We start from the raw sequence: 24,493 nt of genomic DNA on the forward strand, positions 1-24,493 counted from the left end.
TTATTCTTTTCGGGTTCATCATCTCTTCTTTTTTTATTCCCAGCTTTTTATTTTGAAGTAAAGCCCAGTCAAAAACTTACCTCAAAGAAAGCCCAAAATCAAAATGACAAAGGCCTAGTACAAGATATCTTCTTGGCCCAGTCCATTGTTGCAGGGGCTAGGGTTTAGCCGCCCAACGCCATAAAAGGGGTGGTATCTTAGCTGAACAGCGTTGCAGACTCTCACAGACGCCAAGGAGGTTTGTGGATGTTTTGAGTGACTGATTTTTCTAGTTTGGGTTTTGGGGTTGTATGAAATGATATCTTCTTTTGCTTCTAATGATGATGTTTCTACAAAACTTTCGTTCTCCTGAGCTTGTCAGTGCTGAGAAACTGGAGACCTGAACTGAAGAGCATTCTAAGAAGATATATATAGTTTTTGTTCATCTTGATTTTGAATTTCGTTCTTTTGTTTAGTTTTTGTTAATAGTTGTTAGCTGTGGTTTTTCTGAGTAACTTTGCTGTGTTTATTAAAGAAAATCTTCTTTTGTTTCTAATGATGAGACATTCAATTCTCCTGAGCTTATTAATGCTGAAAATCTGGAGACCTGAACTGAAGAACATCACGAAAAGATATTCTTTATATAAGTCGTTCTGTATCAACATTTGCGTTACGTTTGAATGTTCATCTGCAAAACTGAAAATACTAAAAACAAAATCTAGAAATTATAACCCACCTCTGTTTTTGGAGAGGAAAAACACTTGTGTGCAATCGGTGTTATCAATCACGTTATACCACGCATAATAACTTTTTCACTTAGTTGGAATAGCAATGTTTTGCTATTTTCATGTTTTTCTGCTGTTTTTGAATTGGTGAAAGCTATTTTGTTCCTCAGTCGTTCATGCTTTTATCGTTGAGACTATATTTGTGATTGATGTACGGTAAATTAGCGCCTCCGAAACGTGATGCATTTTTCTGCCCAAACTTGTTTAGTACGTAGAGAAAAGGTAAAATCTAGATTGGTGAATGAGCGTTTGGACTAATTAATAAAGGAAAAGATGATTGGACCCAAAATTTTAAAAACGACGTTGAAAGAGATCTTAAACCCCAAGAAGCAGCGTAATAAGGCTTTGGCCAAGGCAACCCAAGGGCTCAAAAAACATTTGAAGCCCATTCCCCAGAAACATAGCCTTGAAGCCACGCACAGGCAGGGGAGCTTTTATAATGAGGGATTTTGTCGTGACTTTGTTTTCTTTTTCTTTTTCATGTTCAATTGCACTGTGACTGACACGCTGCATCAGCAAAGGTAAAGCAAAGAGGTTGGAGATCAGATTCCTTGTTTTAACACTTGTACTTCCACACCACATCCACAACTCCCACTAACTTACTATCTACGTGTCACTTGGTACGAGAAAAACTTTTCTGGCACCGAGATGCCAGGTCAGTTTTTCACCTCATTATCCCAAGTCGATAGGATATTGCCGTATGACAATCTTGATCTTTTAGACTACAGTGATTTAAGAAATTATAGTCATTTATCGTTGAATATTAATTTAATAGTTTATAAAAATTTTAAATTTATATCCAACTGTGAGTAATTACAAATCTCTTGAACTCTTATAGTCCAAAATATCATAACTGTATATTTTAATCAATAAAAACAATCAAAAAGTAAAATTTCTCTATCATCCAATCTCTACATCCGTGCCAGCCCTTTTACTAACCATTTTTTTTTTCTTTCCCTAACTCAGTTAATGTTTTACGTTCTTTTCTTTTTTTGTCCTATTCCTTTTGCGTCTCTTATGCAAAAACCTTACATTTGTTCAAAATCGTTTCTGTCTCTGTTCAATCCCTGTCCTTCCTCTCTTCTATCCATATAATTTTTATTTATTTATATTTTATCTTTTAAACGAAGTGATTTATTTTATTGCTACAACTAATGATATTTTATTTTAATAATGAAGTAATGCTAATAAAATTTTGTTTGCTGTACAATTTTGTTTCTGATATTAATAACTCGAAGAAGAATTTTTTATTTTTTATTTTCACCTGATATCAATAACTCAAGGAAGAAATATGTTAAATTTCTTTGATTAAGTGTAACATGGGTAATTTGCATGAATGGATTTATAATGAGATTTTTTATTTAAACCCCGCACTTCTCTTTGTTCACTTTAATACTTAAATCATTCAGCTGTAAGTTTTATTATTGTGTAAAAAGACAAAAAAAGTCATCTAACTTAATAATTAACTCTAGTACATTTATACACACACTCCCACACACTCCACCACTCTTCATATTAAGTTTTAGAAGGATCTGGATCCTCGGCTTTGATTTTCTCTGCTATAATCTGCTTTACTTTTGTTCTCCATATGTCACTTCATTAAAATTTAATCTAAGGGACTTAAATTGGACACATCTTCCTTAAAATAAAATTTCAATTTACTCTTAATTAAAAAAGAAAAAAACCCTAGCTTGACTAACGCCTAAACTTAACGGCTGTAGCAGTTTTTTTTTCCCTCTTCTTCTTCCTTCTCTACACGTCTCCCCCCACCGCAAAATCTTATCGCTCATCATTATTTTTTGTGTCCAATCTTAGAACACAAAAACATTATTACCAAGAAAAGTATGAACATAAGAAGAATCATCTGAGTCCTTTTTTTTTTTTTTTTTTTTTTTTTTTTTTTTTCTTCTTCCTGCATCAAGTTCTCTTTTGCTTCCGATGTCTGCAACCACCCTCATCAAACAATGGATATGGGAAGGGAAGTTTTTTTTTTTTTTTTTTTTTGGTTCATTTGATAGGGAAGTTTCAATTTTGCTTTTGATTAATTTATAAACAAATTCATTACCACTTTCGTATTCTTATGCTTCTGATCATCACTTTTTTTTTTCTTTCTTCCTATGTCTGCAACCACCATCATCAGACAATGAATATGGAATAATTTTTTTCTTTTGATATGGGAAAGAGAAGAGGGATTATGATTACAGAGGTTTTGGGGAAAAGAAATCTCAGTGAGAGGTAAGATTTTTGGGGAAAGAAGAGGAAAAAATAAGAGAAGAAAGACAGAACGTGGTGCAGGAAGAAAGAGAAGATTAAAGAAGACTAGGAACGCTAACTTTCCCGTTAGTTGGATTAGGGATTTTTTTTTTTTTCCCCTTTTTTAATTAGGAGTAAATGAGTTTGTTATTTTTAAGATGATGTGTCAACTTTTAAGTCCCTTAGATTAAATTTTAATGAGGTGGCATGTAGAGAACAAAAGTAAAGCAGATCATAACAGAGGAAGACAGGATTTCGTTAGATGATTTCTATGATGGATATTATACTGATTAGGCGTTCTGGACTGAATTTTCTTTGGAGAGTTTACTGTTGTTAACCTTGTGTTACTTGTACATATGCTTGTAATATTATCTTCGTGTGAAGTTTATGCTCCTCGATATAATAAGTCCCTTTGTCTGCAAGTCATGATTAAGTTTTTTTATATAATTTTGTCTTTAATTTTTTTCTTTATAGTACCTAGCAAAACAATCGCCGAGTTCTTCTGTTAAACCAAAGCATGTCGTGGCAGTGAGTTCCTATGCAGACTCCTCCACAAAGGAGACTGGACTTAATTCCAACTCTTTTATAAACATATTCATTCAATAGTCCATGGCTAACTCCTCCAATGACCCATCTTTGTTCATCCTCCTCTGTCTACAAGAAATGCCCACATGTCCAAGTCACATTTTTGTTTGCGTAGTTCGATTCATTTTTCACTTTAGTTCTTGTTAAGTCCGAAAGTCTAACATTGTTAAGAAAAATAAATTAAATATCCACGTTATGTTGACTACAAACATTTTAATTAGACACAATAAAAATCTCAAACGTCATGATTTCATCTTGCCACGTTGGATTTTACTTATTAAATTTGACAGAACTCACAATTTAAACATGATTGCAAACTAAATATAACAACATTAAACTTACACTAATTAAGATGACATTGGTGAAATAGAAAATTTATAGCAAATGTGGATTAGACTAGTTAGGTAAGATAATGTGCCAGCGTAATTTTTTTAATAATAATTTAGAATATTTCCATGTAAAAAATGAAGAGTTTTTTATTTATTTAAACCCCGTATTTCTCTTTGTTCAACTCATATTCTAACTTCACCCCAACTTCTAATTCAAATTTTCACAATTTCTAAGAAAACATCATTATCTTCTCAAACTACCCTTAAATACACGCGCAGCAGAAGAAAAAAAATTAAAAAACTCATTAACCTCACACCCCACACTCTACACCCCGCTATCTTGTCTCACCACTCTAGGTTCACCTCAATCTCATATTAGTTAAAGAGATAAATACATTGTTGTCAAACTCAATTGATGACTTACAAGCCACTATTTGCATATCGTATTCAGGGTTTGTGAAGAGAAGATGAGAGATAGTAAGTTTTTTGGATTGAAAGAGGAGTAATTTGATAATAGGGTGTGGAGGAGTTTGTGTTTTTCTATAACTTAATATGAAGAGTGGTGAGATGTGTACATGGATGTACTAGGATTAAGTATTAAGTTGGATGGCCTTTTTTATCTTTTTACATAATAATAAAGAGATTTTCTATTTGAACCCCTCACTTCTCTTAGTTTACCCCAACTTTTAATTTAAACTTTCGCAATTTCTAAGAAAACCCCACTATCTTCCCACACTTCCCTTAAATACACCCCAAGCTGAAAAAATAAGAAATAAAATAAATTTTCTCTTTAAACCCCACAAGCTACCCTTAGAGGAGGAAGTACCTTCCGCAAGCTCTAATGCTAATATTGTCATTACTCATTTTCTTCTTTTGTTTGGACCCAACATCGGTTGTTGAAAACTTTGTATGTAAATGTTTGAACAGGTGATACCAATAGTGCCACAAAAGAGGAGCTATACAGGGATGTATACAGCTTTGGGGAGATCATGCTGGAAATTTTAAGCAATGGTAGGTTGACGAATTCAGGAGCAAGCATACAGAGAAAGTCAAGGGAAGTTGTTCTGAGAGAAATTTACAATGAGAATGAAGTTGGTATGAACGTTCCGTGAGACTTGAGGTTGCTACACTTTGCACTAGGAGTAGGCCATCTCATCGGCGATCAATGGAGAATACATTAAAGCTTTTATTAGAGTAGAAAGGCAACAAGAAAAATAATCCAACAATTGAAGTAGCAATAGTAGGATTATGATTTTAGATGCATACTGGAATTCCACAAGTGACAATAATATTACTGTTCCCAGCAGAAAAAAAAAACACACAAACAAATGAAACCCTAAATCCGAAATTTAATACTTTCTATCTAGAGAAAGAGAACAATTTTACCAAAATGTCAGGTATAAAAAAAAATAAAAAAAATAAAAAGATCCTTACATCCAAACAATCAACAAGTCTTTTCATCAACTCCTAAGCAGATTTCAAAGAGGCATGCTCTTTAATGTTCTACGTCTTTGGCAATACGATGTAAAGGAGTTTGTATTTTTCTAAAACTTAATATGAAGAGTGGTGGGGTGTGTGAAGTGTGTGTATAGATGTACTATGGTTAAATATTAAGTTGAATGACCTTGTTTTTGTCTTTTTCACAATAATAAAACTTACAGTTTAATGATTTAAGTATTGGGGTGAACTAAGAGAAGTGTGGTGTTTAAATAGAAAATCTCATAATAAAACTGAAAAGCTTAATGATTTAAGTATTGGGGTGAACAAAGAAAAGTATGAGATTTAAATAGAAAAACTCAAAATGAAAAGAAACATTAAAAATGGGGATAAAAAATGTAATCGAACCTTACATGGTATGAAACCCAAATGGAACTTTTACTTTTACTCTTGTAAGATAGTGGGCCGAGTCATACTTTTACACATTCAGGCGTTAAGTTCAACCTCCACTTCGATTTTTTCGACCAAACAAAAAAAGAGATATTTAGTTATATATCTATTCTTAGCACTATAGATAAACCCTACACCATTTAATTTCTACAAACAAACAAAAAAAAAAAAAAAACCCCAAAAAATGACAGCTGATCCTATTGAATTTAATTTTGATTATTAAATTACTTTGATGCCCTATTGAGTGTTTTGGGTTTTTTTTACGAGGGTTTGGGGTTGAGCTTGTTTTATGGAATCGATGACAGTTTTGTAATTTATAAGAAGTTAAAAGTCTTTTTGTTATATTGTAAATAAACTTTGGGTGTATTTCTAAAGTCCATTTCATATATAGTTTAAAAAAAAAAAGTAATTTAGACTTCTATATTGAGTATAATCATAATAATAAATCTCCAAAAAAAAAAAAAAAAACCTCCATATCGATTTCTTACCCTATGGTCTCTGCTGTTCCTTTTGGATCAAACTCAAGCACTCAATCAATAGGTTTGTTTACTGTGAACATGTGCAGAAACAATACAGCTATAGATATTTCCCGAGAACGAACCAAATGAATAGATTAACCCATTTTTGGTCTGCATATTAACAATTCATCAATGTTAAAAAATGGAAAGAAATAAACAGATGAGAATAAATCATTTTCTATAATAGATTAGTACATAAATTGTCCCAAATTTATTATTTTTTGATATTCCAGCTTAGGTCACCCGACTTCCTTGAGTCTTTTATTTTTGGTGGTATCAATTGTACTTGTTTTTGCTTTCCCTAAAGAAAAAAAAAAATAAAAAATGGCGAGCGTGGGTTGCATAATTGCATTGCCTATATCTCAACAGAAAAGTCTTAGATTTAAGGTCATATTTACTTTCTCATTTTCTCTATAAATTTTTAAGTAGATTAGCTGTGGTTTGGGATTTTAGCATTTGGGAGCTTCTTCACTTCAATAAGGATTTTTGCTACGGATTAGTTAAAGGAGTTGAAAATCCTAGCACCTCTAAACATGCCCATACTCTCCCAAACATTATTTACTTCAAAGTGAATAGGTATGTTGGGCCCCACATATTTTTATTATTATAATATATATTTTTCTTTTGTTTTTTTGTGATAGGTGAAATGAGGTAAATGTAAAAGATAAAAATATATAATATAATATTGCATTGCCTAGTCCATTGGAGTGAGCAGTTTTTTTCCCAAGGGGCAACTGAATGGGCAACATGCCATCAGTCTGCATAGTAAAATTTTGCCTACATCGTTTGCTTATACCGTTGGAGATCCTCTAATTACTTAGGGGCAAAGCAACCTCTCGTATTTTTCCAGACATTGCAAAAAGAAAAGGGCAAAGAAAAAGGCGCAAAACGATTGGGTGTGCTTTTGAGAAGTTCATATCACTCTGCTTTTGAAAAAGTTATATAAATAGGCGAGCATGGCTGTGCTTCCTTGCCTCTTATAATCTGGGAGCTCTATTTACACTCCATTTGCATTGCATGTGTTTATATCTCAATTGATGTAAGGTCATTTTCGTATCTCATTTTCTCTTTAATTTTTTTTATTTATTTAAAGCAGATTAGTAGTGGTCTGGTCTTTGCATCTATAGCTTTATTAAATTTTAATTTCATTTCTTTCAGATGGATGAAAGAAGATGGGAAGACTTAAACATAGACTGTATGGTGAATATTTTGGGAAGAGTTGGTATGGAGTCGCTGCTTTTGGATGTGCCTTTCGTATGCAAGTCGTGGTACAGAGCAAGCCTCAATCCTTCATGCTGGGAACGTCTCATTTTTCCAGACATTAAAAGTAGCTATTCCACTTTGTTTGTGGGTATCGGTGGTAAAACATTACGATGGTTTCATGACCCCAAGCTAGAAAGATTTATCCACCAATATCAAATTGATGAGAGTCATTTCTCGACCACTGCGTTTATTAAGTTTGTCGTCAATCGTAGCAATGGACATGCTACTGCTCTCAGGCTACCTCCATGTGCTTCAGAAACAGACTTGAAATATGTTTCAGATGTGTAAGTTTCTCCTCCAGTATTTCAGCATTTATGTTAATTTTCTTTTTGAATGTTTGGTTGGGTTTTAATTTGCTCCCCACACATATAATTGGGTCATGGTAAAATGTTTGTTTTTGCAGGTGTGGTGACCTCAAGGCTGTTGGATTGCCTGGGGATTTAGTTAACGACAAATCAGGTGTAATAACAGAGCTGATTGGTAAGTGGAAACGTTTGGAGTGGTTGATGTTGGGAAGCAGCTATGATTTGGTGAAAATCCTCTCACAGATCAGCATTCACTGCAAAGACTTTTGGGGCTTACGTGTGTCTAATGCTGATATTTTTAATGATGAGGCTATTGCAATTGTCAACTTCCTGCCTAAGATTAAGCATTTGATCTTGAGGAAGGCTGAAATTGATCGGGATGCTCTTATGAAGTTACTGCAAGGTTGCACGGAGCTTCGGGTTCTGGATGTCAGTGATTGTATTGGTTTTAGTGAGGATGATGAGGAAATTTTGAAGCTTGCTTCTCATATTACTAATTTCAGCTGCAAGGGCTCTAGAGAGTATGATTATGATGATGATGGTTTCTATGAGGATGGCAGTTTTTTGTTTGACGATGTGGTATATGATGGATATTATTCTGATTAGGCTTGCCGGACTGAATTTTCTTTGGAGAGTTTACTCTTGTTAACCTTGTGTTTCTCCTTTTACTTTCATTTATTTTTATATTACTCCATTTACTTAAGTTTACAATGTAAATGAGGAAATACCCCCCATTTGGATTCAAATAAAAATACTAGAAAATCAAATTCTCACCAAATCAAATTCTCACTCTTACACTCCTTTTAAGAAACTTTTTTGAACCGTTGGATGTTACATCCAAAGGTAGGTGACCACAGTCTCTTGGACACTTGTGGTCCAAGAGATCGGGGCTGCTATAGATAAACCCTACACTATTTAATTTCTACAAACAAACCAAAAAAAAAAAAAATCCAAAAAATGACAGCTGGTCCTATTGAATTTAATTTTGATTATTAAATTACTTTGACGCCCTATTGAGTGTTTTGGGTTTTTTTTATGAGATTTTGGGGTTGTGCTTGTTTTAAGGAATCGATGACAGTTTTGTAATTTATAAAAAAGTTAAAAGCCTCTTTGTTATGTTGTAAATGGGCTTTGGGTGTGTTTCTAAAGTCCATTTCATACATGGTTTTCTTTTTTTGATAATTTAGACTTCTATATTGAGTATAATCATAATAATGAATCTCAAAAAAAAAAAAAAAAAAAAAAAAATTCTCCACATCGATTTCTTACCCTATGGTCTCTGCTGTTCCTTGCGGATCAAACTCAAGCACTCAATCAATAGGTTTGTTTACTGTGAACGTGTGCATAAACAATACAGCCATAGATATTTCCCGAGAACGAACCAAATGAATAGATTAACCCATTTTTGGTCTGCATATTAACAATTCATCAATGTTAAAAAATGGAAAGAAATAAACAGATGAGAAAAATCATTTTCTATAATAGATTAGTACATAAATTGTCCCAAATTTATTATTTTTTGATATTCCAGCTTAGGTCACCCCACTTCCTTGAGTCTTTTATTTTTGGTGGTATCAATTGTACTTTTTTGCTTTCCCTAAAGAAAAATAATAATAATAAAATGGCGAGCATGAGTTGCATAATTGCATTGCCTATATCTCAACAGAAAAGTCTTAGATTTAAGGTCATATTTACTTTCTCATTTTCTCTATAAATTTTTAAGTAGATTAGCTGTGGTTTGGTATTTTAGCATTTGGGAGCTTCTTCACTTCAATAACGATTTTTGCTACGGATTAGTTAAAGGAGTTGAAAATCCTAGCCATGAATTAGATATATCAATGGGGTTATTCGTAGCAATAATCTCTCAACTATACTCGAAGTTACATTTTGGTCACTCAACTCAAATATTAGTTGCAGAGGTCACTCAATTGAGTGTTGTGTTGCACTATTAGTCCCTACCGTCAAGTTTGTGACTTTTTCTGTTTAAAATGATGACGTGACAAGCATCTCTTAGATTATTGATGGGCAAATGTGACTTTTTAGTTAGGATTATTTGTAGCAATGATCCTTCAACTATACTCGAAGTTACATTTTGGTCACTCAACTCCAAAAAATAGTTATAGAGGTCACTCAATTAGGTGTTGTATTGCACCATTAGTCCCTAACGTTAGAGAGACTTGACGATAGAGACTAATGGTGCAACACAGCACCCAATTGAGTGACCTCTGCAACTAATATTTGAGTTGAGTGACCAAAATATAACTCCGAGTATAGTTGAGGTTACAAATAACCATATATTAGTGGGTTAAATAATTTTTTAATATATATCATACATGCAATCCAATTGCTGAGATTAGAAGTCTTTGATCCTTGATGGAGCCAAATCTTTTGCGTTTTGTCATTTATATACATAGACATATTTATACCTGTATTAAATCTTAATTTTATTTATTTCAGATGGATCAAAGAAGATGGGAAGACTTAAACATAGACTGTTTGGTGAATATTTTTGGTAGAGGTGGTATGGAGTCACTGCTTTTGGATGTGTCTTTTGTATGCAATTGTGGTATAGAGCAAGCCTCGATCCTTCATGCTGGCAATGCCTCATTTTTCCAAACATTTCAACCAGCTATTTTGGTTATAGGACACTGAATATTGGTGTTATGGTCCCTTTTTGCAAAGATTTGTGCATGAATATCAAATTGACGGGAGTCATTTCTCGACCACTGCCTTTATAAAGTTTTTCGTCAATCGTAGCAAAGGGCATGCTACTGTACTCAGGCTACCTCCATGTGCTTCAGAGGAAGTGTGGTGATCCCAAGGTTCTGGCATTGCCTGGGGATTTAGTTTACCTCAGATCAAGTGTAATTCCAAAGCTGACTGGTGAGTGGAAACATTTGGAGGAAATCCTTTCACGGTCATCATTTGATAAAGATGAGGCAATTGCAGTTGTTAACTTCCGGCCGAAGATTAAGAAGTTGATCTTGGTCGGGATGATTTTATAAAGTTACCGCGGCTGGGGATGATGTTATAAATACGTACTTTTTTCTTCTTGAGCAAACACCAATTTTGTTTGTTCATTTCTTAATAATTATTATTTTTTCTTATTTAGCTCTCTGTGTATTAGTAAGATCAGTAGCAAACTCGAGGAAGAGGCTGTGCGACGCATGATTCAAGGTATAATTAATTTTATTTGTTTACTTAATTGATAATTTGATATTAATTTGTTTATTTAATTGATAAATATAGTCAATTAGTCATAGTTATAGATAATAAAAAAACCTTTATTTTGTTTTAATTATATACTTATGGAACGGTATTTTAAGAGAAAGAGTTTAAATCCTTTTTCAAACAATCCAGATAGTTCACATTCTCCTTTGAATAATTTGGGTAGTCCAAATAGTTCGGGTAGTTCACATCATTGCGTAACAAAATGGAAAATCAATGGTGGAGTGATAGCTTGTTGTTTATATTGATAAATATGTTTTTTCTTGCATTAGTAATGAAAATATAATGCGACATTTTCTTGATATGAAACCTCATTAGCAACAATTATAAGTTAATTGTAATGTTATTTTTTTCAATTAATTATGAATAGCATTAGTATTGTTTAAATTATAAGGATATTTAGTTGTCTAATTTTATTTTTTGAGCTTTTAGTCTTTAAAAATTTCATCTCCGCTGTTTTACTTTATTTAAATTTGGTCTCATTTAGGACTACTGCTCTAATAAACCCTTCTAAACATAAACAGTTCTAACAAAAACACTTTTATCAAAAAGATGTGGAAAGTTTTATAAAAAATCGAAGTAGAGAAGCATTGAAAGAAGCACATGACAGGTACGCACATGGCACGTTTGTAGGGTTGCGCGACGTCGATTCGTTTCTTTCCCGCTAAACAGTTTTGGGGTTAAGTGGCGAAATGGGCCTGACGCCTTGTGGACCGTATTCCCTATTAATTCAAAACCACGACGATTGGCTTTCATCTATCCCTCCGCTCAGCTCTTCTATCTGCTCTCATCCTCTCCCTCAAATCTTCTATAAAACCACAAGCCCACCCACATCCAACTCTCCTCCCTCTGCAGCACCCTCGATTCTGACTTTTTATTTTCATTTTTTATATCTGTTTAGGGTTTTCAGCTACAATAAGTAGATTGGTTTCTCGGACTCTTGATTCCCGTACGGGTAAAATCAAATGCCCAATATATTTATTTTTTTTCTCATCAGATTCTTGCTCATTGACGGGTGTAAGTAGTATTTGTTATAAAAATAAATAAATAAATAAATAAAAAGAAGAAGGTATTATCATGTTCTTCTTCACCATCTTTTCAAAAACAGCTTGATACTTGTGCCAATCAGCTTGAAATAATCCTGCGGATACAGACTACAGTCAGCTGCAACATTAATATCTCATCAAACAAACACGACAGACGTATGAGATAATTTTCTATAATAGAAGCATGGCTGTGCTTTCTTGCATAATCGCATTGCCTATATCTCAACTGATAATCTTTGATTTAAGGTCTATTTTTTCCCTCATTTTCTCTTAATTTTTTATTTATTTTTTAGAAGGCAGAAAGAAAAGCAGTGGTATGTGGTCTTCGCATTTTGTCATAGATATATAGACATATTCAATGCTGCATTGAATCTTAATTTCATTGCTTTCTGATGGGTCAAAGAAAATGGGAAGATTTAAACATGGACTGTTTGACGTATATTTTTGGAGAACTTGGTATGGAGTCACTGCTTTCGGATGTGCCTTTGGTATGCAAGTCTTAGCTATTTTGGTTTTCCCGTTGAAACTGAAAATTGGCGCAGTGTCCCCCTTTGGCAAAGATTTGTTGATGAATATTAAATTGATGAGAGTCGTTTCTCTGTCACTGCATTCATAAAGTTTGTGGCCAATCGTAGCAGAGGCCATGCTTTTTGTACTCATGCTACATTCATGTGCTTCACAAACAGCCTTGAAATATGTTTCGGATGTGTAAGTTTCTCCTTAAGTATTTCAGCATTATGTTATTTTTCTTGTTAAATGTATTCAGTTTTAATTTGTTCCCCGTGCACTACAATTGGGTCGTCGTAAAATGTTGTTTGCAGGTGTGGTAACCTCAAAGGTGTTGCCTTGCTTAGGAATTTAGTTACCCACAAATCAAGTGTAATCCTTGAGCTAATTGGTAAGTGGAAACATTTGGAGTTTTTGATACTGGGAAGCACTCATCGTTTGGAGGAAATCCTTTCACGGATCAGCATTCACTGCAAGGATTTGTGTGCCTTACATTTGGGGAATGCTAATATCTGTAAAGATGAGGCAATGGCAATTGTTAGCTTCCTGCCCAAGATTAAATCTTTGTTTTGAGGAGGAAGGCAGAGATTGGTCGGGATGCTCATGCTCTTATGGCGTTGTGGGATATATATATATATATATATATATATATATATTATGAGGAAAACCGCTTCGATTTTTATTTTATGATGATGTATTGTCTCGTGACATAGTTTTACAATTCTGATTAAGACCAATTGGCATCTCCATATGAACATGATTTATGATATTCCGGCACGTTGATATATTCGTGGGCTAATATGATAAATAATTGTACGCGCAATTCATAGTCACATGCTGACTTACCCAATATTTTGCTATTAAGTATTGATTCATACAGCTATACTTATATATATATATATATATATATATATATATATATATATATGTAAACTAGCCTCTTGGCGCCTTTTTTATTTTTGTATTTATTTTAGGAATGAATTTTTACAGAATTTTTTTTAAATTTAATTAGATATATATAAATAAACATCTTGGCTTGTTCTTCATGAAATTTTTTTTTTTTCCCCAATAGTTCTTCATGAAGTTGGATCGTTTTATCTTGGCTTTCTTTCTCTTATAAATTAATGGTCAATTATAGATTTCTAGTTGACCACTAATTAATCGTTTTTCCATACATTGCAATTGGACCATATAGCCAGAGGATCGAATTCTCTCTCTCTCTCTCTCTCTCTCTCTCAATAACCAGGGTGAGAACCTTGTTGCATAAAACGACTACAACGATGAAAATTGCCGGTATTAATGGGAGTGGGAGGCACAAGGTCATAGCCATTATTTACAGCTTTTGTTTTGTCCTACATTTGAATACAATAACTCGGGAGGGAAGGGTAAAAGTTAATCTGATAACTATGGAAGTAAAAGAATTTCCTATATAACGGGTGAGCATGGTTTTCGCTGTTGCATCTTATTTCATTTCTTCATCTGTGCTTTTCTGGTGATTCTTTTCTCACTTCTCTATTAATTTAGATTTGACTCTAGTTTTTTCTACTGATGTTTATTGTGTCTTTTTGTTTACCTTAGCAAAAGTTGTGTGTTTCTACTTAAATCTGGACTGTTTGGTGAATGTGTTGGGAAGAGTTGGAATGGAGTCACTGCTTTTGGATGTCCCTTTCGAGTGCAGGTCATGGTACAAAGCAAGCCTCGATCCTTCATGCTGGCAATGTCTCATATTTCCGCGCTTTAATTATTATCGTTTCGACCATGTTCGGGGTTTTTACATAGACACTCGATTTTGGTTCTTAACTCTCTTTTATAGAAAATTTGTATATCGTTATCTAACTGGTAAGCTTCGTTTCTCCATGAATGGTTTCTTGAAGCTCGTTGTTAGTCGTAGCTGTGGAAATGCTACTTCTCTCAGCCTACCTGAATGTTCTGACCAAATACTGAAATATGTTGCAAATGCGTAAGTTTAAAAGTTTTTGTATTTCAATGTGGCTTATTTTTTCTGGAGATACCCAAATTGGTGCCCCATATTCAGTACTTAGTCTTGAGGTGTTCAAGAATTCATCGTGGAAATTTTATCACATTACTTCAAGTCTGTAAGGAGCTTGTGTATTTGGATGCCAGTGATTGTCGAGGTTTTGAAGAGGATGACGATGACATATTAAAGCTTGCTTCTCATATTGCTTATTTCAGCTGTGAAGGTTCCGAACTCTATGATTCTGAAGATAACCATGGTAGATTGATCTCTGATGGAGAGAGTTCTGATGATGATTAGAGGTTGTTTTCCATTCCAACACAAATATGTAGTAGTATAAATTTCCGGTCACATTGATTTGATAATACTGAAACTGAATGTTAGTATTTGGATCCCAAAAATAAAACAAAATAACTAAATAGACTCCTAAATAGTGCTAAAATATGAGAATTATGAGAGTATATTTGTTTGTGGGAATTTTCTATGTATTCTTCACCTTGTAGAAGGTCATATTCATAATACAACAAAATCTGAATGGGCAAGTAAATAATAAATTCTTATTTCTATTTACAGTAGGAAATCAGGAATTGAAGTAAATCAAATATAATTATAATAGGAATCCTTGATGTGTAAAGAAAGAAAGTCGATGGTTCACAAGTCACGCCAACACTCCCTCTCACGTTGGTGCATAGATGTCGCCGATGTCCAACTGGTCCGGCGAATTGTGAAACGCTTTACTAGAAATTGTTTTTGTCAACATATCTGCCAATTGATCTTCGGACTTTACAAAAGGAAATTGAATCACTTTAGCTTCGAGCTTCTGTTTGACAGCTTATGTTTGATATAGTGTCAATCTACCTCAACATATTTGGTGCAATTATGTTGAACTGGATTTGGTGCAATTATGTTGAACTGGATTTTGTGCAGTAGCTATTGCAGCCTTGTTGTCACAAAAGAGATTCATTACAGATGTAGGTCTATACTCAAGTTCAGTAAGCAACCTCTTTAACCAAACGAGTTTGCAAATTCCTTTGGTCGTACCAATGAACTTGGCTTCTGCACTGGATAAGGCAACAACCTTCTGTTTCTTGCTTCTCTATGTAACCAAATTACCTCCCACGAATGTGAAGTAACTGGATGTCGATTTCCTATCTGTTATATTTCCTGCCCAATCTGCATCTGTGTAACCATCAATATTCAGATGACCATGTTTTGAGAGCATAAGTCATTTTCCGGATGTAGACTTCAAATATCTAAGTATCCAAATAACTGGATTCACTAGTAAAAATTAACTCTTGCGCGACGAAAAACTATTCTTCGCTTAAAGTCACTTTGCGAGACGAAACTCAAAAATTTGTCGCTCAAAACCTTGTGTGACCAACTTTTGCGCGACGAAAACCAATTCGTCACTCAAAGTGACTTTGCGAGACAAACTTTTGTGCAACGACAATACATCGTCGCGCTAAGTCTTGCGCGACCAAATTTTGCCCGACGAAAAGCAATTCGTCGCACAAAGTGAATTTGAGCAACCAAATTTTGAGTGACGAAAAACAATTTGTTGTGCAAAGTCACTTTGCGCGACGACAATACATCGTCGCAAAAAGTCTTGCGCGACCAAATTTTGCGCGACGAAAAACAATTCGTCGAGCAAAGTGACTTTGCGCGACGACAATACATCGTCTCTCAAAGTGACTTTGCGCGACAAAACAATAAACTTCGTCGCGCAAAGTCCTTATAAAAATAAAAAAATTATTTTTTAAAATCTTTGCATGGCGTAATCCAAACATTTCGTCGCCTAAACCAATTTATTTTTGTTTTTTATTTTGTATGCATAACACTTAAGAAATTAAACGGTATATATATTTTTATTAAGTAGCTTTAAATATATTATTTTAGATCGGATCGGATTTTTGTTAAAAAAATATATTATTGTTGTTCGGATTGGGTTTTTGTTAGAAAATATATTTTTTTAATTGACGATCGAATTAGTTCATTGTATTCATATAGGGTCAAGGAGTGTAGCTGTAAAAAAATATCAAAATCGGAGTTAAAATAACCGTTAAATCGTGCTTTTTCATTTATAACCGTCGAAAAGTTTTGTCCCATTACTTGATCTCTAAATGTTTTTTTTTTTTTTTGGTGTATATGATCTCGAAGTATAAACAAACAAATTTGACGGTTGGATCATTGAAACTAGTTTTGTTGAATGCGTATGCCATCAAAACAATATATTCACTAACAATTAAGAATTTATTTATACTTTTGTTAAATATAACGTAAGATTTTGTGGTATCCACTAGTGTAAATATTTTAAATTGAAGATCAAATTCAGTCATTGTATTCATATAGGGTCAAGGAGTGTAGCTGTAAAAAATCATCAAAATCGGAGTTAAAATAACCATTAAAATCATGATTTTTTGTTTATAATCGTCGAAAAGTTTTGTCCCGTTACTTGATCTCTGAATGTTTAATTTTTTTTTTTTTGGACGTATATGATCTCGAAGTATAAACAAACAAGTTTGACGGTTGGATCGTTCAAACTAGCTTCGTAAAATGCGTATGCCATCAAAACAATATATTCACTAACAAATAAGAGTTTATTTATACTTTCGTTAAATATAACATAAGATTTTGTGGTATCCACTAGTGTAAATATTTTAAATTGAAGATCAAATTCAGTCATTGTATTCATATAGGGTAAAGGAGTGTAGCAGTAACAAATCATCAAAATCGGAGTAAAAATAACCATTAAATAATGATTTTTCATTTATAACCGTCGAAAAGTTTTGTATCGTTACTTGATCTCTGAATGTTTATTTTTTTCGATTTTTGGCGTATATAATCTCGAAGTATAAACAAACAAGTTTGACGGTTGGATATTTGAAACTAGTTTCGTAGAATGCGTATACCATCAAAACAATATATTCACTAACAATTAAGAGTTTATTTATACTTTTGTTAAATATAACATAAGATTTTGTGGTATCCACTAGTGTAAATATTTTAAATTGATGATCGAATTAGTTCATTATATTCATATAGGGTCAAGGAGTGTAGCTGTAAAAAATCATCAAAATTGGAGTTAAAATAACCGTTAAATTGTGATTTTTCATTTATAAACGTCTAAATTTTTTGTCCTGTTACTTGATCTCTGAAAGTTTATTTTTTCTGATTTTTGGCGTATATGATCTCGAAGTATAAACAAATAAGTTTGACGGTTGGATCGTTGAAACTAGTTTTTTTGAATGCGTATGCCATCAAAACAATATATTCACTAACAATTAAGAATTTATTTATACTTTCGTTAAATATAACATAAGATTTCGTGGTATCCACTAGTGTAAATATTTTAAATTGAAGATCAAATTCAGTCATTGTATTCATATAGGGTCAAGGACTGTAGCTGTAAAAAAAATCATCAAAATCGGAGTTAAAATAACCATTAAATCATGATTTTTCGTTTATAACCATAGAAAAGTTTTGTTCCGTTACTTGATCTCTGATTTTTTTGTTTTTTTTTTTTTTGTTTTGGGCGTATATGATCTCGAAGTATAAACAAACAAGTTTGAGGGTTGGATCGTTGACACTAGTTTCGTAGAATGCGTATGCATCAAAATAATATATTCACTAACAATTAAGAGTTTATTTATACTTTTGTTAAATATAACATAAGATTTTGTGGTATCCACTAGTGTAAATATTTTAAATTGAAGATCAAATTCAGTCATTGTATTCATATAGGGTCAAGGAGTATAGCTATAAAAAAATCATCAAAATCGGAGTTAAAAAACTTTGCGAGACCAATATATATTTTTCGTTGCTCAAAAAATAAAATTTTTTTGGCCGGGTACCAAAAATGGGACGCGGGAAATTTTTTTTTTGACTTTGCAAGACCAATATTCCAATATTTGTCGCACAAAACTTTGCGCAACCAATATGTTTCGTCGCACAAAGTGATACAGTTTTTCAAAAACCAAAATAACTCTTCCACCATTTTCTCAATGTCTTTCTCTACTCTTACCTCTCCTCTCTCTTTCCCTCTCCCCAAATCCCACCCTTTCTCTCACACTCACTCCTCTCACTTAATCTCTCATTATCTCTCTCTTCACTATCTCTCACTCTCACTCACTCTCTCATCTCTCTTTTCACTATCTCCCACTCTCACTCACTCTCTCATCTCTCTATCACTATCTTCTCTCTCTCATTCTCACTCACTCTCAATCTTGCCAAAAGGTATATTCTCTCCAAATTTTAAATTTTTTTCATTAATATGTGTTTTTGGAGTTAGTTTTGAGTTGTGTGGGGTTTGGGGTTGAGTAAAGGAGAGGGATTGGAGTTTGGGTTGGATTTGTGGTATAACAATTTTAGGGGAGATTATGCCTTTTTTTTTAATTTTTTTATTTGATGACCTTTTTTTTTTAATTTTATTGGGAATCATCGAGACTTTGACGGCTAAAGTTGAGGATTAGGAAGTTATCAAAACATATCCTCCGCCACTACCACCACAATAAGCTTGTATTAGGATTTTATTATTCTACTTTGTTAATTTACGTGAACATTTTGAATATTATATATATATATATACAGTCCCCTTCTATTGAGGGACGCTCTTTAGGGTACCCTACAATTTTTTTCCCAATGATCCAAATCATCTATTTTTTAGGTCTTCATTCATAGATCATCCTTACAAAAAACTAGACAAATTGGAAACCGTTTCGACATCCAATTGTGTCTTACAAAATCAATGAACACGTTGCTTCAAGAAAATTCTAAATTTTCAATAACTTAATTGAGTGGTCAAATGATATCGGATTCGAGTGATTTTTTGTATATATGATCTTTGAATGAGTATCTACAAAATAGACGGTTTGAATTAGTGAAATACAATCCGGAGTGGGGCCTACAAGGGGTGTCCCTCAAATAAGCTTATTTAAGATATCCCTCAATAGAAGCTCTCTGTATATATATATTGGATAATTTGATCACTATTTTTCATATGTAATTTTATTTTGAATATGTCAATTTAAATTAAAGTAATTAAACAAAATCATACAATTAAATTAAATTTAAAAAGTAAAAATTTGAAAAACTTAATATAATTAAATTAATATCAATTTAAATTAAAGTAATTCAAAAAATTATACAATTAAATTAAATTCGAAAAGTAAAAATTAGAAAAAATTAATATAATTAAATTAATATTAAAGAAATAATAAAACAAAAATTCAAAAATCTTGCGCGACAAAATATTTCGTCGTGCAAACTATTAAATTAGTTTATTTTTATTAAAGAATTTTAAAACACAAAAAATATTTCGTCGCGCAAATACGTTAATAATCGTCGCGCAAAACTCTAAAAATTTGGGCGGGTACCAAAAATGGGACATGGGAATTATTATTATTTTTTTAAGACTTTGCACGACCAAAGTATTTCGTCGCGCAAAACTTTGCGCGACCAATGTTTTTTGTTACACTAAGTGACTTTGCGCGACCATATTTTTTCGTCGCACAAAGTCTTTCTTCACGATTTTTGCGCGATGGATTCTGCACGACTAAGTTTCTGTTGCGTTGAAATTTGTGCGACTACAATGTATTTTGCGCGACGAAATTCTCTTCGTCGCGCAAAGTGTAAAACATAGTAGTGATTCAAGTGATCTTCACTCGAAGAATGCATAAAATGACTGACGACGCTCACCACATAAGCAATGTCTAGCCTAGTATGAGAGAAGTAGATCAATTTTCCTACTAACCTTTAGTATCTTTCTTTGTTAATTGAAACTTGATCCAGGTATTCTTAAGATGATGATTTTGAACAATAGGAGTGTCTACAAGTTTGCAATATAGCATTCATGTGTCTGTCAATAAGTCCAAGACATATTTCCTTTTAGAGAGAAATATGCCTCGTTGTGATTTGGCCACCTGAATCCCCAAGAAATATTTGAGTCCACGTAAATTCTTCAGCTCAAATTTAGTAGCAAAATAGTCTTGTAGCTGAGATATTTCATGTTTATCATTCTCAGTAATAATCATGTCTCAACATAGATTATTAAAGTTGTTACCTTCCCTTTTTTATGTTTCAAGAACAAAGTATGATCTGAGTTACTCTGTCTGAAACCATTGTTCTTCATTGCCATGGTGAACCGTCCAAACCATGCACGTGGTGACTGTTTCAGTCCATACAATGCCTTTCGTAATTTACATACTGTTCCAGTCTGAGTAGTATTATATCCAGGAGGAATATCCATATACACCTTCTCTGTGAGTTATCCATGTAGGAAGACATTCTTTACATCAAACTGGTGTTGTGGCCAGTCTAAATTAGCTGCGATGGACAATAAGACTCTGACTGTGTTCAATTTTGCAACTAGGGCAAAGGTTTCTTCATAATTTATGCCATAAATCTGTGTGTACCATTTCACCACAAGTCTTGCCTTATATCACTCGATAGATCTATCAGCGTTGTGTTTTATGGTAAACACCCGTCTACATCCGACAATCTTTTTCATCGTGGTAAAGTTTCCAGTGTCCAAGTCTGATTCTTCTCAAGAGATTTCATCTCTTCTGCAATGCATACAAAAGAAAAAACCCACAAAAGAACTTGCACCCACTTCTTTCCCTTCTTCTTCTTCTTCTTCTTGTTTTGATACGATTCTTCTTCTTCTTCGATCCAACAATAACCCTAGAGAATGCCATGAATAAAATGAACATTAAAAAGCTTGCCTTTTTTTCTTTTTAAATTCAAGAAAGAAACAAGAAACAAGAAAAAAGAAAGGGAAGAAAAAGTAAAACAATATGGGCAGAACATTTTCAGGTTTTATTTCATTCTCCAAAAGAATGTATTTATAATACAAGGATGTAACCCCAGTAGGGTCAAAATAGGAAACAAGATAAAATCCGAATTATACAATATCTGTATAAAAAGAAAGAAATATAGTCATAATAAACTAGGAAATAAACTCCTAATTAAACTAGGATCTTGCTAACACTCCCCCTCAAGTTGGAGCAAAGATGTCACACATGCCTAACTTGTCAAGTGAGTTGAGAAAGACCGTAGTAGGCACAGCTTTCGTAAGAACATCTGCCAATCGATACTCGGATGATATAAACGGAAAAGATATAATTCCAGCATCCAACATCTCTTTAACAAAATGTCGATCAACTTCCACGTGCTTTGTACGATCATGTTGCACATGGTTATGCGCAATTGCGGCTTTATTATCACAATACAAATCCATGGATTTTTGGGGTCCAAACTCAATATCTCTTAGCAATCTTCTCAACCATAATAACTTGCACACACCTTGAGCCATCTCACGGTACTCTCGGCACTAGGCCTAGACACCACTTTTTGCTTTTTACTTCTCCAAGTGACAAGATTACCACAAAAAAATGTGAAATACTCAGACGTGTATGAGCTAAACTAACTCACTGCACTCATTGCATATGCAATATCAGGATGTGTATGAGCTAAATAAATCAATTTCCCCACAAGTCTTTAAAAACACTCTTTATCTGTAGGGACTTAATCAGGATACAATCCCAACTTATGATTCTATTCATTAGGGGTATCAATTGGTTTACAATCCAACATTCCAGCCTTTACAAGTAAATCCAAAATACACTTTCTTTGAGACAAAAAGATATCATGTTTAGATTTGGCAACTTTAATCCCAAGAAAGTACTTCAAATCACCCAATGACTCCATCTCAAACTTGGAAGTCAAATACTTCTAAAGCTGTCAGTTTACCTTTATGACGTTTTTGAAACAAAGTATAGTTTGAGTTACTATACACATACCCAAATTTCTTCATAGATGCTGCAAATCTCTCAAATCATGCTCTTGGAGATTGCTTCAATCCATATAAGGACTTCTGCAACTTACACACAACACCCTCCTCATAGATTACAGGAATAACAGGAGTGAGATACATGTAAATCTCCTCCTTGAGGTCACCATGTAAAAACGCATTTTTGACATCAAATTGCAATAAGGACCAGTCATGTTTAGCAATCAGGGCCAATAGTACACGTACAGTATTGAGTTTTGCCACTTGAGCAAAGATCTCCAAATAATCCACTCCCTAAGTCTGAGTATAACGCTTTGCTACCGATCTAGCCTAGTAACGGTCAATGGAATCATAAGCCTTATGCTTCAAAGTAAACACTATTTGCATCCAACATTCATGGCATCCAACTAGCCTAATAACGGTCAAAGGAACTAATCCCATGTTTTATTCTTGTTCAAGGCATCCATTTCCACATTCATGGCATCCATCCTTTTGGGGTTAGGTAAAGCATCCTGCATCTTAGTTGGCACACATATACTAGATAATTGACACAAATATGATGCATATGACTTAGACAAACAATGAGTTGACAAATAATGGCTAATGAGATATTTAGAATTGGCATGTATATCAGGAGCATATTGTACTTTAGATTTCCCACGAGTGGTTCCTGGGGGTAACTGATAAGTTGACACAAATAGATCATTAGAAATTACCATACAAGAATAACTGTCACTGTTTTCAGATACATGCGACTCGTCGCTTGCTTTAATATGACCAGTCGTTTCGACACCGAGAGCACCTGCTTTACCCTAGATATGGGCGACCTGTCGAGTTCTAAAGGGCGACCGGTCGTTTCTTCATAGAGACCACAAGTTTCATTTTCAAATATGCGCGACCGGCCATTTCCTTCTCAAGAACAGTATCTTCAAACACATCATTCTCCAATTCACTTCCACTCTCCCCGTGAATTAGAGAGGAATGAGAGATATAATAGGGCACTTCTTCAAGAAAATTCACATCCAAAATAACATGCATGTTATGAGTAGGTGGATGATAGCACTTATTGTAACATCCCACATCGACCAATGGAGAGGGGGGTGATGTGCCTTATATGTACATGTCATCCTCCATCTAGCACGAGGCCTTTTGGGAGCTCACTGGGAACTCCGAAGTTAAGCAAGTTAGGGCTAGAGCAATCCCTGGATGGGTGACCCACTGGGAAGTTGCTCGTGAGCTCCCAGAAACAAAACTGTGAGGGCAAAGAGAGGGGCCCAAAGCGAACAATATTGTGCTACGGTGGAGCCAATCTCGGGATGTGACAATTTAGTATCAGAGCCACTCTGTAGTGTGGTGCGATTGTGCCGACGAGGACGTCGGGCCCATAAGGGAGGTGGATTATAACATCCCACATCGACCAACGGAGAGGGGGTGATGTGCCTTATATGTACATGCCCGCCTCCATCTAACACGATGCCTTTTAGGACTTCATTGACTTCGGAGGCATGGGAACTCCGAAGTTAAGCGAGTTGGGGCTAGAGCAATCCCAGGATGGGTGACCTACTGGGAAGTTGCTTGTGAGCTCTTAAAAACAAAACCGTGAGGGCAAAGAAGGGGGCCCAAAGCAGACAATATCGTGCTACGGCGGAGCCATCTCGGAATGTGACACTTATAACCCTTCTGAGTAGAAGAGTAACCAATAAAGACACATCGCAGAGCACAAGGATCAAGTTTGCTTCGTTGATGAGAGTAAACATGACATAGGTAACACACCCAAAACCTTTAGAGGGCAACTTAGAGACATGGGAAACATGGTCACCAAACACATCATGTGAAGTCTTGAAATTAAGAACCTAGTTAGGAGTACGATTAATCAAATAGGCAGCAGAAAGAACAGCATGCCCTCAAAAGATAATGGGGAATAGACATATCCAACATGAGTGAGCGGGCAACTTTAAGCAATTATTGGTTCTTTTTTTTCAGACACACCATTTTGTTGAGGGGTAAAGGGGATTGTCGTTTGGTGAATAATATCTTGAATACGGAA

At 34.2% G+C, this 24,493-nt stretch overlaps 1 protein-coding gene and 2 non-coding genes across 3 annotated transcripts; all 3 read left to right on the forward strand.

The window, feature by feature from the left end:
* Positions 1–310: 310 nt before the first annotated feature.
* On the forward strand, positions 311–394 carry LOC117616889. Its single transcript, XR_004584233.1, has one exon. It is a non-coding gene; the product is annotated as a small nucleolar RNA Z159/U59 (small nucleolar RNA).
* A 133-nt stretch (positions 395–527) lies between these two features.
* LOC117616892 lies at positions 528–601 on the forward strand. Its single transcript, XR_004584236.1, has one exon. It is a non-coding gene; the product is annotated as a small nucleolar RNA Z159/U59 (small nucleolar RNA).
* A 6,725-nt stretch (positions 602–7,326) lies between these two features.
* Positions 7,327–8,532, forward strand: LOC117614771 (F-box/LRR-repeat protein At3g48880-like). Its single transcript, XM_034343677.1, has 3 exons — positions 7,327–7,375; positions 7,495–7,883; positions 8,003–8,532. Exons 2-3 carry the CDS (start codon positions 7,495–7,497, stop codon positions 8,508–8,510), a joined length of 897 nt encoding a protein of 298 aa, XP_034199568.1. The 5' UTR covers positions 7,327–7,375; the 3' UTR covers positions 8,511–8,532.
* The last annotated feature ends 15,961 nt before the right edge of the window (positions 8,533–24,493 follow it).

This window comes from Prunus dulcis, chromosome 1 (assembly GCF_902201215.1).
Source record: "Prunus dulcis chromosome 1, ALMONDv2, whole genome shotgun sequence".
NCBI lineage: Eukaryota > Viridiplantae > Streptophyta > Magnoliopsida > Rosales > Rosaceae > Prunus > Prunus dulcis.

What these genes read in the sequence shown, in the direction of transcription:
- LOC117614771 (XM_034343677.1), top strand. Translation starts at nt 7,495, where the DNA reads ATGGATGAAAGAAGATGGGAAGACTTAAACATAGACTGTATGGTGAAT. An exon ending in TTGAAATATGTTTCAGATGT is followed by an intron (nt 7,884 to 8,002) that starts GTAAGTTTCTCC and finishes TTGTTTTTGCAG; the next exon opens with GTGTGGTGACCTCAAGGCTG.